The following is a 13,488-nucleotide window of genomic DNA, read 5'->3' as shown; positions in this document are numbered from 1 at the left end:
AGTCTAAATTGAAAATGATTTTACACGATTGACCAATTAATATGTTTATTTTTGCCTTTAATTTTTTTGGAAAGGAAAAGAGCGAGGCAAAGATAATGTGCGTGTTGCTGGCCAGGTCGACCCTGTGTTAGCTTTGCTGCTGCTGTGGTCTCCTCCGTACCCCTGGGACCACACCCCATCCTTCCAGCCCCTGGGGTGGGGGTGGGGAGGTCTTCCAAGTTATCAGCCTGTCAAACCTCAGATGCCCAGAAGAGGGCGCCTGTTTCTACCTCCAGCCCGACTTCTATAAGGACCCCAGTCACCGCTGATCGATCTTTTTCTCTCCCCTAAGCAGAGAGGGAGTGGTTTTCCTGTCAAAGAAGCATTCCTTTGTACCCCTTCTTCCTCCCAAGTTGCCTCTTCTTGATGCTGGCTTTTTTTATGTAGGGGGTGAACTGGGAGCCGTGGAAAGGACATGAATTTTCCATTCCTTATGTGGAGTTGAAAATCCGCCCTCATGGCTACAGCGGGGAGCATGTCCTGGACAGAAAGAAGCGGACACTGGGAGAAAAGTCGAGAACGTTCTGATGGCCTATGGGAGAAGCCGTCACATGAGACAAGACCGGCCCAGGGTTGGGGCTGTGTAGGCTTGGGGCAGGGTGGGTGGTAGTGACTGGTTCTTGGGAGTTTGGGGGAGGCTCCTGGCCTCTGGTTTCTGAGATGGCTGGATAACCTGCAGGACAAAGCACATGACCAAGCTTCAGACCATACAGGTTACTTCCCTGTCACCTGCATTTTTGCTCATCTGTATTGGGGGCCTGAAAATCAACCAATGGTAGCATACGAGAAAGACGACACCAGGCTGCGAGGTTTTTCAGTCTATCTTCAGTAACAAATACATGGGATTGGGGGGAAAAAAGGAAAAAAAGAATCATCTAGCACTTCACCAATTGGAAATCTCTGGAAATTGGTATATATAGATATATAGACATAGATATATCTATATATATATTTTATGTAAAGCTCTGCTACTAGAAATCTTCCCTTAGAAAGAAGCACCAAGGAGGGGTTCTCTTTGGTGGCCAAGGGGCTAAAGTGGTCTGATGTTTGTTACCTCGCATTACCACTGGGTTTTGAGGAAAAAGCTGTAAAACTTTCCCTGTTTAAAAAAAATAATGCTAGTGTTAAGAGGAAGAACAAAGGGAACTAGGACGGACCAAGATGGACTCCCGTCTAGCAAAGTTGTGACCAGTGTCCAGCATGCTGGAAACCCAGCTTCTGTGTTACAGCTCTTCTCGAGGGCCCCCTTCCCACCTATTTGCATAATCACTTGCATAGATCTGCATATGTTGTGAATAAATTCTCACTCATTTCAACTTTAAATAACTTGACTCTTCTGATGATTGATTCCTCCCAAAGACTCTTCTGTGACTCCCTCTCATGCCTTCCGGCCGTCAGCACCCTTTCCTTTCCCTGGCCCCCCACATGGTCAGACCCTTAGGTTTTCTGAAGGCACTCCACGATGGAGGCATACTGTTTGAATGGGCACTTGGCCAGTCGGATCCTTTGGGCTTATTTTCCTGTGACTCTGGAAGGTTTTTCTGTAGCGAAGTCCGTGATCATTATTAAAGTAACTTAAATTCCTATTCAAGAAAGAAAAAATAATAAACCACCTGATTTAAAAAAAAATGTGCCTTGTGTTCTTGAACTCACACGAGTGCACTTGAATTCTAAATTTAACCTAAGTGCACGCAAAGGTACAATTTGTGCATTGTAGTGGCATTTGGTCAGCCTGGGGTCTCACGCTTGGGAGACTGCGAACAATGGGGTTTGGAGCCAGGAGAGGTGAGGGAGTGGGAAGGGAGGCACGTGCCCTAAAGGCTGCAGCGCTGCTCCAGGACCAGAGGCCTTCACTGCCGGGGCTTCTCCAGGCTTTCACCTTCAGCTGAAGGCCAAGCTGTACTCTTGAAAGGGCTCACCTCACCCCTGTAAGTTTTCAGCCTCCGCGCCCCCCCCCCCATTACCATAGTACCTGCTGGATCTCGTGAGGGGATCCAAACAAGAGCTCAGTGAGAGTTCGTGTCTGCCTGCTTCCTCCCAGGCAGCGTGCCCTGCCCTGGGGGGGACAGAGGTGCCATCGCAGAGGTGAGCAAGCCGGACAGCTGTGTTCCTTCCTTCTCTCCCTCATTCCTTCTAAGAAATGCTGATGAAGCGCTGTTGGGGCCAGGCGGGCTCTGAGTCCTGATGCTGAGGAAGGAAGACAGCACACCATTCCTGCCCTCCCGCTTCATTCTGCTGGTGGAGACGGACAATAAACAGCAAATAAATGTCCCAGTCCAGAAGGGTTAGGCCCTGGCAGAATCAGATTGGGAGGTGGAGGTGGAGGTTGGGGTGGGGAGGGGGGGCGGGGAGGGGTCGGGACGGCCGGGTCTCTCCAAGGAGGAGACGTTCGCAGAGACCTGCTTTGTCGGGGCTGGAGCTGGAGCTGATTTCCTCGCCGTCTTGAGGGTCCCTCAGCCCAGCTTCCCAGTTCCGAGTCCTCTTGTCTTCCGTGGGCACAGGGGGACCTCGCCGTGATGATTCAGGAGCCTGACGCTCAACCCAGCGAACGCAGCCTTTGTAGAAAACAAGGGCCCGCTTTGCAAGGTGGATCGAGGCCCGGAGTGTTGCAGGGCCAGGGTGCGCGGTGGGCAACGCTTTCCAACTTCTGACATGCCTGGTAACCGTGCTGGGTCAAGCACAGTTCGAGGGGCCCCATCCTCAGGCCTCGGGACTCAGTAGGTCTGGGCTGGGGCTGCTGCCCTGTTGGGGGCCGCTCCTGGAGCAGCGGGTCTCTCTGCTCTGGAGCTGCCTGCGAGGCCAGCCCCAGGCCCCTGTGTTCGCCCACCGCGGCATTTCGCCACCGGCCAACCTAGGAACTTGCGGGAAACTCGGCTTGCTTTCTCTCACCAGTGGGAGCCGTGCTGCCCGAGGGGACAGGCAGCTGAGTGTAGGCCTCGGGGCGGGGGGCTGTCTGCACAAACCTGCTTTTCAGAGGGCAGCTTCCTTAGAGTCAGATATGAGCCATCAGGGTTTTGAAGCCGCAGGGGCAATCCTTCCCCGTGAGGACAGACCAAAGAGAACAATGGCTGTCACCGAAGGGACGGGCTGCAAGCCAGGCAGGAGGTCAGAGGCAAGGACAGAAGTATCCCAAGCAACTGCTGGAGTTTCTGAGCCATTTTCTGTCCCATGCAAGATGCCAGCCAAGCAGTCATGCACAGAGCACAGGCCCTGCCTCCAGCAGCCTGGGACACGGTGCGGGCGGACGGCTGTGGGGACACACCGTGACAGCAGGTAGCACGTCGGGGACAGAGAGTCGGCAGGGGTGTGGACAGATACTCGAGCAAGCGTCATGGACGTGACGGTCACCATTAGGCCCGGAAGAAGAGTCTGAGTGGGTCAGGGAGGCAGGGCACCTTGAGGAAAGGGAACGTGGCGGCAAAGGTGGGAAAGGGCAGAGTGAGGGATGGGTGAGGGAGGAACGCGGTTTCTTGGTGGGGTGAGGAGTGCTTGGTGGGGAGCCGCGCCAGGGACATGGGCAGGGACCATTCTCGGCTCGCACGGTGCGTCCGAATCAGCTCAGCTGTGGGTATACGGAACCTGCATCACCTCCAGGGACTCTGTCTCCTCTGTGGCCTGTGCCTTGGAGCTTTTCCAAGCTGCCATGCAGTCAGCCCTGAGGACCCTGCCAGGACAGCGAGCTGGGCCGAGGAGGAGGCTCCCAGGTGTTGAATCCTGCAGTCGCTCTGGTAGTCAGGCGTGCATCTTGGAAATCTCCGTCTGCTGGCAGGTTAGAGGAGGGTGGGGAGCTGCAGAGGGGAGACGATGGAGATTCGCAGACAGGTTAAGGGCTATTGCAGGAGACCACAGCTCCTGGGTCTGGGGCAGGCACGGCGGGAAAGCAGAGAGGGCACAGATTAGAGAGATTTTTAGGAGGAAGGATCAGCAGGAGGCGAGGGCCTGGGTGGTAAAGGGAAGGGTCCCTTCATGGCACAGTGTCGAGTGGGTTGTGCCTGACGCCCCTTCCTCTGGAAATCGGGTCCTAGAGTTTATGTGTGTCACATGACATCACAAGCTCTGCTTTTCAACATAGAAGTCTCAGGGATTCAAGGATCATTAGAGCCAGAACCTGCTGAATGAGCCAGGGAGAAAGACTAAGAACGACTCCAGGGATTGAGAGCAAGGGGATGGCAGGAAGGACACGCACCAGGTGTGGCATGGGAAAAGAGAATTCGCGAACAGACGAACAGCAGGGCAGGAGGAAAAACAAGTGGAAGTAATGAAAAACTCGGGGCAAAACATAGTCGTTTGCTGGAGGAAGTCCTCTGCTAACACAATTTCCAAATCATTCCCTTAAGCCGTCCACCAGGACGGTGAAGAGGATCAGGAAGGAGTTTCTGTCAATAAAGAGCTCAGATCAATACAGTCAGTGCCCCAGACCCAGGCAGTAGACATGTTGTACCCAGACGGGCCAGGAGATGGCAGTGTTGTCCCATCGGGAGCCTCTCTTCAAGGCCACTTTCCAATCCTCTATAAAGGGGAGTTCTGGGGGTCCTCACTTTTCTTCCTTCCTGGAGAATCTGCTTAGGGGGGATGGCTCAGCATCCGGCCCATGCTTGGTAGTGGTGCAGGTAGTGTTGCTGCTGGACTAATGCACAAAACAGGAAACTGGGAAATACCTTGAAGAGATTGCCTAGTGAAACCTGGACTCTAATCCCCCCATGTGGTCTCCTGGGCTGGTGCTGAGACAGGAGATGGGTCCCCTGGCATGATGAAAGGTGAGGGGGGCACCCCCAGAAGAGATTTTAGGCAGCTCCTAATGTGTAAATGAACTCACATCCCAAAGTCCTTCTGTTAGTTGGTTGTTTCTATGGGGGAAATGGGGAATGGATAGAATGCCACTTCCAATGTTATACAAAGAAGTTAGGTTCCCAGGTTAGCCCATACACGCCTGTGTATTCTACAATGCAGTGCATGTATAATGACAGAAATAGAAAATGATGGTATTGCAATACTGTAATCTAAATAAGGGAAGGAAACAAAATGGGGTGGAAATGGTTCTTTATTTGGGTAAGTGAAGAAAATTAGGTTTAATTAGACAAGGGTAAGGAGGCTGGTGAGGCTTGCTGTAGGACATCTGAAGGAGACATCTGAGTACTCTGAAGTCTTATGGGTAGAGCCCGTTAGTGTATTCAAAAGGTTTCCGACTCAGAGGAGACACTGCAAGCTAACGGTCTTTGAGGAGCCCAAGTCCGCAGAGTAGCCTGGATCACGATGCCTGGTGTGTGGTAGGGGCACTAGGAGAGGATCCTGAAGACTTGGGTTTCCTTTCCAGGTCTGGGTGAGTTGCTCACCTTCTCTCAGATTCTTCATTTATAAAATGGGAATGACCTCAGTCCCTGATGTACTCACTTCAAGAATCAAATGAGATCCTGAAAACACTCGTATGTAATATGTAGCACTCCGGAATGGTAAGAGGGCTTGGATCCTTAGTCCTTATAACTTCCATCAAAATGTTTGGATTTTCTTTCTTCTCTTTCCTCTTCTTTTTTTTCCCTTGATAGTGGTGTATCTGTAGCCAGCTCTAAAGCGCATGTGCTATGGATAGCCACCAGTGGGATGGTTAAGGCTCACAAATGAAGAAAGAGGAAAGGCAGAGTGAGAAAGAATCAGACAGGGGTTCATTGGGGATGATATGAATTGAGCTGTGCATGAACCCTCCATGGCAGCGTTTCCCAAATGGTGTTCCTCGGGACCCTTGCCCCTCCAGATCTGCTACAAAAAGAGGTTTCATGACCAAATAAGCTTGGGAAAACTCTGAGTTATGGGGAGTTACACTAGTTTCTTTACTATAGTACCTGTTAGAACCTTTAATGTGAAGCACGACTGCAGATCTCATGGGGTAGAGAGAGGAAGTCATGTTATGTAGTATTTTGCAAACTTCTTTGACCATAGCATTTTTGTTGTTGTTTTCTGAGTAGATGATGTTTCTTAAGATGTGGTTCAGGGACCACTGGCAATCACCTAGAGTGCTCCTTAGAAGAGCCGGTGGTCCGGACCCACCCTAGACCTCGAAAATCTATCACGAGGCCAGAGGGATGGGGAATCTGCATGTGTAAGAAACACCCCAGGGATCCTTTTCCTTTCTTTTTTTCCTCCTAATCAATATATTATTTAGCATATGGTATGCACTAAGCTCCATTCTAGTTATTGGAAATAAGGTGGTGAGTAAGATAGTTACTCTTCAGGCCTCACATAGGCTACTTCTAATGAGGATGGGAGGGGAGGGGAGTGCGGGAAGACAGGAACACACACAGGGCAGCCTAGTCTGATCTTGCTGCAATCTGGAAGACTTGTGTGGTTAGGGAAGCTTTCTTGGAGACAGTGATGTAAACTATGAAATACTTCACCAAATATGTATAATGACAATTAAGACTTCGGGTTATGAAAATCCCTCATTTGTCAGGTAAGCGTGGCAATCTCGACCCTGACGGATTCGTGAACATCACATAAAACCCAGCAACTCTTTAGCGCGTCTAGTTTGAAGCCCAGCCGTCTAGCTGGATTGATGTTTTAAGGGAAGCACCATAGAAAGTGGAAAGATGTTGGCGCAAAGTCTTTCTTAATCTGGCCACCAGGGGGCACTGTCACACGGGGTGGCTTCGTTGTGTGCAGAAGGGGCTGAGGCAAGGGTGAGTAGACACCCTACCATCACATATTGCGAATTGGGAGTATCTTTAATATTGTAGACTGTGCAGTGTGTGGTGAAATGATGGAACATACCACGCCGAGAGGAACAGAAAATGCACATTATTTTCAACCCCTATCTCATGTGATCTGTCTACATCATTTGACTCTATGGACTCCTTTCTTCTTGAAAGTTTCTTCTCCTTTGACTTCAAGGATACAACTCTCTCATTATCTTCCTTCTACCCTTAATTAAAACAACTAACATTTGCAGAGCATGTCCTATAAGCCAGGCTCTATGCTGAATGCTTTATACGCTTTATCTTATTTACTGCTCTGTGCTTGTGAGAGAAGGATTACCACTAACTCTCCTATACACGTGAGTCTTTACAGAGATTAAGTCATCGCCTAAATTCCATAACCAGTGGGCCCTGGAGTTAGCATCAGAATTGGGACACTCTTAGTCCTGAGTCCTAGCTCATTACCCTCATGGTGGCCCTTGTCCGGCTGTCCCCTGCATCACTATTGCACTTTCAGGGTGCAGACAATGCAAATGGTGCCCTCCTTTCCCAATTTCTTCCCCTGCAACACTAGACAGCTCCTGGGTGATCCCCAAAGGCTGTCCTAATCCCAGCTCTGCAGTTTCCCTCTATGGAAGCAGTGATCACATTGGGCTGTAATGATCTATTAGCTTGTCTGTCCCCCCAGCCAGGCTGTGAGCCCCTCCAGGACCACTCTGTGTTGCTGGCATCTAGTAAAGAGCCAAAAATGTTAATGGGATAAGTAATCTCAAAGAGGGAGTTAGATACATGCATGCATGGTCATTCCTGAATGAAGGATCCCAGGTATTTGAAAACATCCCTTTAAACCCATGATGAGGACAGACATCTGTTTGAAGGAACTCTTTTTTTCCCCCTAGTCCTGTAATCCTGTGACTTTGAATTTGGGAAAAACACTAAAATCAAAGGGCAAGGGGCCAGCACATAGTGTTCTGGTGATTTGAGAACCCTCAAAGCATTGTCCAGATCCACAGGAGCACCGCTGCGGGCAGGGCTGAGCCTGGGGAGGCGGGGCTGGAGGCATTTAGCCCTGGAGTCCCCTCAGGACTCAGCAGCTGCCCCCTGCCTATGGTTTCTGGACAATAGTCCCTGCTCTACACTGGGAAGTGTTGGAAGTCCTGGAGCAAAGAACAGAGAGCTGAATGAAGACTGTCTCCTTGGGCTGTCGTGGAGTGTGTGGCAATGGGGCAGGGAGCCCAGGAATTAACTAAAACTACAGAAATGTCAGCCTGCCTTGGGGGAAAGGAGGCAAAGGGGAGGCGGTGCCATAGGTCTGTCTCCCGAAGCCCTAGCTGCAGTGTAGTAAACAGGGCTTTATCAGCCCATTTGACCACTCTGCCACCCTTGTCCCCACCGAGCACCTAGTAGCTGCTGGCTGCACATAGCTGTTGAGCACTTGAACTATGGCTGTGTAACTCAGCTACTGGACCTTCAATTTTATTTAATTTTAATTAATTTAAATAGCTACATGTGGTGAATGGTACCCTATTGGACAGCGTAGATAGAGAACATTCCCATCTTCTCTACTTCTATTGGACAGCGTTGCTCTACAGGGCTTCTGCTTGACGACCGGCTTAGCATCATCAAGGGAGGACTCTGGAACATCTACATCATTCCATTTCACAACCAGTGCAAAGCTGTGGTCCGCTTGAAAAAAAGGGGGGCATTTACACATGCATATGTGTATGTCTTCCTGGCTGGCTGGCTATCTATGTATCTAAGCATGTGTGTTTCTAAGTACCCAGGTACTCAGTTTTTGCTATTTTCCCTTTTCTCCTTTAAGAAGACATTGATTGAGCTCATTGAAGGGATGCTAAGAGTTGTCAGGGAGCAGCTGCCACCGAGGGTGCCTGGACTCTGGGGGGTCTGCTCTGCGGGCAGTGGGGCGAGAGCCCGGTCCCGGTCCTTCGGCCTATAACTCGGTCAGGGGGAAGGCAGTGCCTGGGACAGCTGGGTCTTTTGTGTCCCAGTGGGAGTGGCTGCCTCTTGTCATACATTTCTGAGTGATGTCTGGGACAGGGCAATATTTGATGTCAAGAGAGTAACTGGTGCCAGCAGGTAAGGACTCCAGGCATGGCTTTTTATTTTCAAAGTCTTTTATTTAAATAAATTTTTCTCTTGCACGTGTTTGAATTTTCCAGAAAAAAAAATACTGACAAATACTATACATCTTGGACAATTTATACTCTTCTTGAAAAGGTGACTGCCCTTTTTCTACATTTTCCCCTCCTCCCTTCCCTTCCCCCAGGAAATAAAAAAGCAAATGCATTGAGAGGTGGGGAGAAGACCTTCTCTGACGGTCGTGGCTGAGTTTGGCTGGGGCTGTTCCCGTCTTGGCCTGGGGGCTCCTCTCCAAGCCTGGGCTGGTTTAGGAGGCCTCTTCTTCATCATTCTTTTTGCCTCCATTACTTAAACGCTCCAAGATGGGCCAAGCAGGCTCCAGTCCCGAGGCACCCCTGGCTGCCAGCAGCAGTTCTGGGGCAGAAGGTGGGGAGAAGGAGTAAAAGTAAAGAGCAATAAAGAAAGGGCTGGACCTGGGGTGGGGGTGCTGGGAGAAGCAGGAATAAGAGAAGAAGAAAACACGGGAGAGAAAGACGAGGATGAGTGGGAAGACCAGAGAATGGCTCTGATGACTGCCTTGGGCTCCTTGCATGGACCCACGTATTCTACAGGAGTTTGGGGGCCTAGGTCACCCGGGGCAGTGTTGGAGGGACCCTGGTGGAGGTTGTCAGGGGAGGCTGGGGAGAGAAAACATGAGCCTCGTTCAGCATCTGAGTCTCCTGAGTCCTAGGCTACGAAGCAACAGAGAAGTGAGTTTCTGGGTGTTTCGCGCCCGGAGGTAGTTCAAATCCATTTCATTAGGAGACAGCAGGGCACTGCACCTGGAGACAGAGGCCTTGTCATGGCAATGACAACCGACTGCCGTCTTAATTCAAACTAGCAGCCAGTTGCCATGGCAACCATGTTAACTTGTGTGGTCCCCGATCCGAGTGATCCTTTCTCCTAGATCGCATCTGACACCCAGCCTCCGCCACCAGCTCTGCGTCTCCCTCAAGTCATCCATCTTGGGGGCTTGGGAGTTGGAGGCAGGAGGGGCAGCTGGTCCCAGTAGGCAGTGGCCAGTTGGGGGGGGGGGTATGTGCATTTGGTGTGTGGTGACGAGCGGTCATCCTGTGATGGGAAGGGGACAGCTAGATGCTCCCGGACAGGCTGTCCATGTCCAAGGGGACAGAGAAGCAGCGAGTGCTTCTTTCTCTGCTCAGAGAGGTTTAGGAGTCTGAATGCCCAGAGCATTTGGGGCCACTTGGTGTGAGAAGGTGGGTGGGACTGGTTCTAAAATATGTGAAGGCCTGAATTATGACTCCCAGGGTCACCCGTTAGAAGACCTTGGTGCGGCGGTCACCACCAGACACCTGCCCTCCTCAGGCCTGGAGTCTCCCTGGAGAGCATGTGAGCACCGGGCTGCCCAAGGGAGTGAACAGCATGCATTCGTCCATGAACACAGTCTTGCAGAACAGTTATCAAAGTTTAGCCGCGCTGTTAATTAAGCTGAAATTTTCCTGCCATCTAGAACAGCATTTGTGGGGAAATATTTCAAGAGAGCCACCCGGCAGATTTGCAAGTGACCTTTCAGAGCACAACCTGCTCCCAATTTGGGAAGTCTCCATCTTTGTATTATGGTCACAATACAATCAAAATACCAACCGGTTCGTCATATAAGTGGATTAACTCGGCCTCCCAACCTCAGCCTGCTGGGGAGACACTCTCCTCGACTCCCTGCGGACCTAGTCTACCTGTCATCATGGGTCTCAGGGCACCCATGTCAACCTCACTGTCGGTTCTGCATGAAGCCTCTGGGGAGCATTCAATACCCACCTTCCAGCCTTTGCAGTAATTAGCGGGCTCAGAAAAGAAGGTCACTTGGGGGGATTGGCGAGGTATTACACGCTTACCCTTAACATCATTGCATATCCGACAGCAACCAAGACAGTTCTAAGTACCTACTGTGTGCAAGGCACTTGCCTGAGCTTCGAGATAAATATGAATAAACCTCTACATAGGTTCCTTCTACTTTCACTTACACTCTGTAACTTCCGTATCCCACCTGCAGCATACCATGCATCCATTCCAACCTTAGGGAAGTGTTTCCGGTGTGTCTTCAGTGAGGCTGTAGCAGAAATTGTCTTAATTCCTTCCCCGCTGAAAACCTTTGGTTACACAGGAGATCCCCAGCTCAGGTGGGGCACCCTTTTCCCATCTGTAAAACGGACATTGCCCAGGTCCACAACTGCAGTTCACTGAAGTGGATGGAGTCTGCCTGGTTTCCAGACCATTCTAGAAGTCACTACCAAGAGCTGTTGGTTTGTGCTTGGAGAAAGGCACCTTGCTGAGTGGTTCTGGGGTAGCGTCTCAAAGAGAGGTCTTAGACAACATTAGATACCTATCAGTGGAAATGGGGACCTTGTCATGAGCTGCAAGATAGAGCTTTCAATGAATTTTGATCCTTCTCACTTTAAATTTTGCCTCCCAGATAAGAAACACGGGAACTTGGTGTGTCTGTGTCAATATACAGGGATGGGAGCTGTACCAGGTTGCTGGAATGTCCAAGTATGAGGATTTCCAGTAACAGGTTAAGGAGGGGTAGGAAGAGGAAAGCACATATCTCTAACCTGAGTGGGGGATGGGTGGACAGTGTGGAGGTACCTTGCCTGGTTGTATAATTGTGCATGTGTGCTAGCGTCTGGCCGGGCCTTCCTAGGAGACATTTCTGGGAGAGCGGACACTGTACTTGCACAAAGTAGATATTCAATGGCCATTTGATGAACAGGACATATTTACCCAGGTACCTGTTGCCTGGATGTGCGTGCGTGTGTGTATGTGTGTGCACGTGTGTGCATTCGGGAGACATGTCAAGATATATGGACAAACATTCTTTGTGCTTTTGCATATGGAGCTTGCTAGAGATAAGTGGAAGGCATGCCTGAGTCTCCGGCAAAGAGCATTACTATTGGACACATAGCTGCCAAGACAGTCCCCAAGAATTGTCTGTGTTCTTCCTGGGCTGTCCTCTGTGGGGGCAGTCAGCCTGAGGCTTGTCCCTTGCTTAGCTCCTCTGGGGACATGAGCGCATCACTTTAGGGATTCCTGCTCTCTAGCCCGTGTGTGGTTAGCAGTGGCTTAGCCCCCAAGGGTGGACACCTCTGCTTCTTGCTTAACTAGACAGGCAGTGATGGTCTCTTTTCCATCTGGAGAAGCTTGGGCTGAGCAGATATCCAGAGGTCTTCTTCAGCCTTCTTCTTCTTCTTCTTCCTCTTCTTCCCCTTGTTCCGCTCCTGCTGTTGGCCATTCTTGCCTGGCCGGCTCCAGCAGCAATGACAGCAGATGAAGAGGAACGTGATGACCACTAGCAGTGGCAGCCCCAGGAGGATGCCCAGGCAGATGGTGTTGAAGAGGCCTTCTTGGTGTTTGGTCAAGATGGTGTCCCAAATGATGCTGAAGAAGGAGCTGATTTTCTCCATGGTGCTTGGCTAGCCTGGGGCCAAGGGAAACTCTCCGCTCCCTAGCAAGTCCTGGGCTCCAGGGGATGCAGCCTTGTCCACTTGGAACTTATTCCTCTTCCAACTTTGGGTTTGGGCATGCCAATGTTAGCAGCTGAAGACAGAAAACAGACAATTCAAGAGAAATGCAGCGGGAATGGTCAATGATTTTTAACACCATCATATTTTTTAGGCGTAGGAGAAGGGAGGGAATTGGAGATTTCCAGAGTTCACTGGAATGGTATTGAAACCCAATAAAGAAAATAAATGCATGCATTTAAGTAGGTACTAATTCTTATACACACCATACAGGGCTTAGGGTACAAGAATTAATAGTGTATCAGCCCTGGCACGTAGCGGGTGCTCAGCATTTGCTGGATAAATGAATCAAGTGTAAATTCAGTGTTCCGGGTAGGAGTTGGTGCCTCTGCAAGAGCACTTCTCAATCTTTTCTCCCTGTAGTTCACCTGATAGGTGCTGAACACATACTCCCCAGGGGACAGCTGTACGTGACTTTCTATGAATACAACTTGCCATTTTCAGTACTTACTAAAGCTTAAGCACAAGGCGAAATGTCTAAATCTTGCTGCCTGTCATAGGGGGCTTGGACCTCCCCAAGGCTAAGAGGTCAGTGGTCCTCGTCCTGTCTCACCCCGTCTTCATGCGCTCTTCTCTGCTCCATCCCCCCCCTCCTTACATCCCACTCCTGTGCCCAAAGAAGACTCACCGAGCTTTGCAGTTGGGAGACCATTTGCTGGTTCCTATTGTTTCTACCTTCCTCTCTCTCATTACCCTCATCTCTGCTTTCTGTGCCTCAACCAAATATTCCCAAGTCTCCTTCCCTGCCTGTTGCTGTTCTTTGCAGTGGAAAAGGAGTCTTGCGGGCTTCTCAGCAATGGTGTTTGGAAACTGGGATGGGGTCCCTACTGCCATCCTGAGCTCAGCTTATAGCCAGGGCTGTTCTGGTCACTTGTGCAGAATGGCCCTTCTTCCACTGGTACCCCCTTCACCTCTCCACATACATCTCAGGCCTCAGCTCTCAAGTATGAGGTCTTACAGGCTCCTTTGGTTCTGGAATCCACAGGTTCCTATGTCTAAAGACTTGGAAGGCAGCATGTTTCGAGGAAATTCAAGAGACCTTCTGGTATAGACATGGCCTGGGACCCAAAGATCAAAGACTCATCGAT

The 13,488-nt window shown here is 50.4% G+C and overlaps 2 protein-coding genes across 4 annotated transcripts in view; one reads left to right on the top strand and one right to left on the bottom strand.

Annotated features, from left to right (window-relative positions):
• TNN (tenascin N) overlaps positions 1-1,585 on the top strand; it is a 60,002-nt gene extending 58,417 nt beyond the window's left edge. For both annotated transcript variants that reach the window (XM_087858694.1, XM_087858697.1), the window contains one exon: positions 427-1,585. In XM_087858694.1, the coding sequence (XP_087714820.1) occupies positions 427-567 (141 nt within the window). In that variant the 3' untranslated portion in view covers positions 568-1,585. The remainder of the gene's footprint in view (positions 1-426) is intronic.
• A 3,467-nt stretch (positions 1,586-5,052) lies between these two features.
• The window catches only part of KIAA0040 (KIAA0040 ortholog), a 39,662-nt gene continuing 31,226 nt past the window's right edge, over positions 5,053-13,488 (bottom strand). The window contains exon 2 of one of the 2 annotated variants that reach the window (XM_045811340.2): positions 5,053-12,416. In XM_045811340.2, coding sequence (XP_045667296.1) covers positions 11,981-12,283 — 303 coding nt within the window. In that variant the 5' untranslated portion in view covers positions 12,284-12,416 and the 3' untranslated portion in view covers positions 5,053-11,980. The remainder of the gene's footprint in view (positions 12,417-13,488) is intronic. The other variant, XR_015722825.1, reaches the window with a different exon arrangement.

The sequence above is a fragment of the Ursus americanus genome, chromosome 2, assembly GCF_024610735.1.
Source record: "Ursus americanus isolate L20-20 chromosome 2, mUrsAme1.1.p, whole genome shotgun sequence".
In the NCBI taxonomy this organism is placed as follows: Eukaryota; Metazoa; Chordata; class Mammalia; order Carnivora; family Ursidae; genus Ursus; species Ursus americanus.
This window is presented reverse-complemented; position numbering and strand designations above follow the sequence as displayed.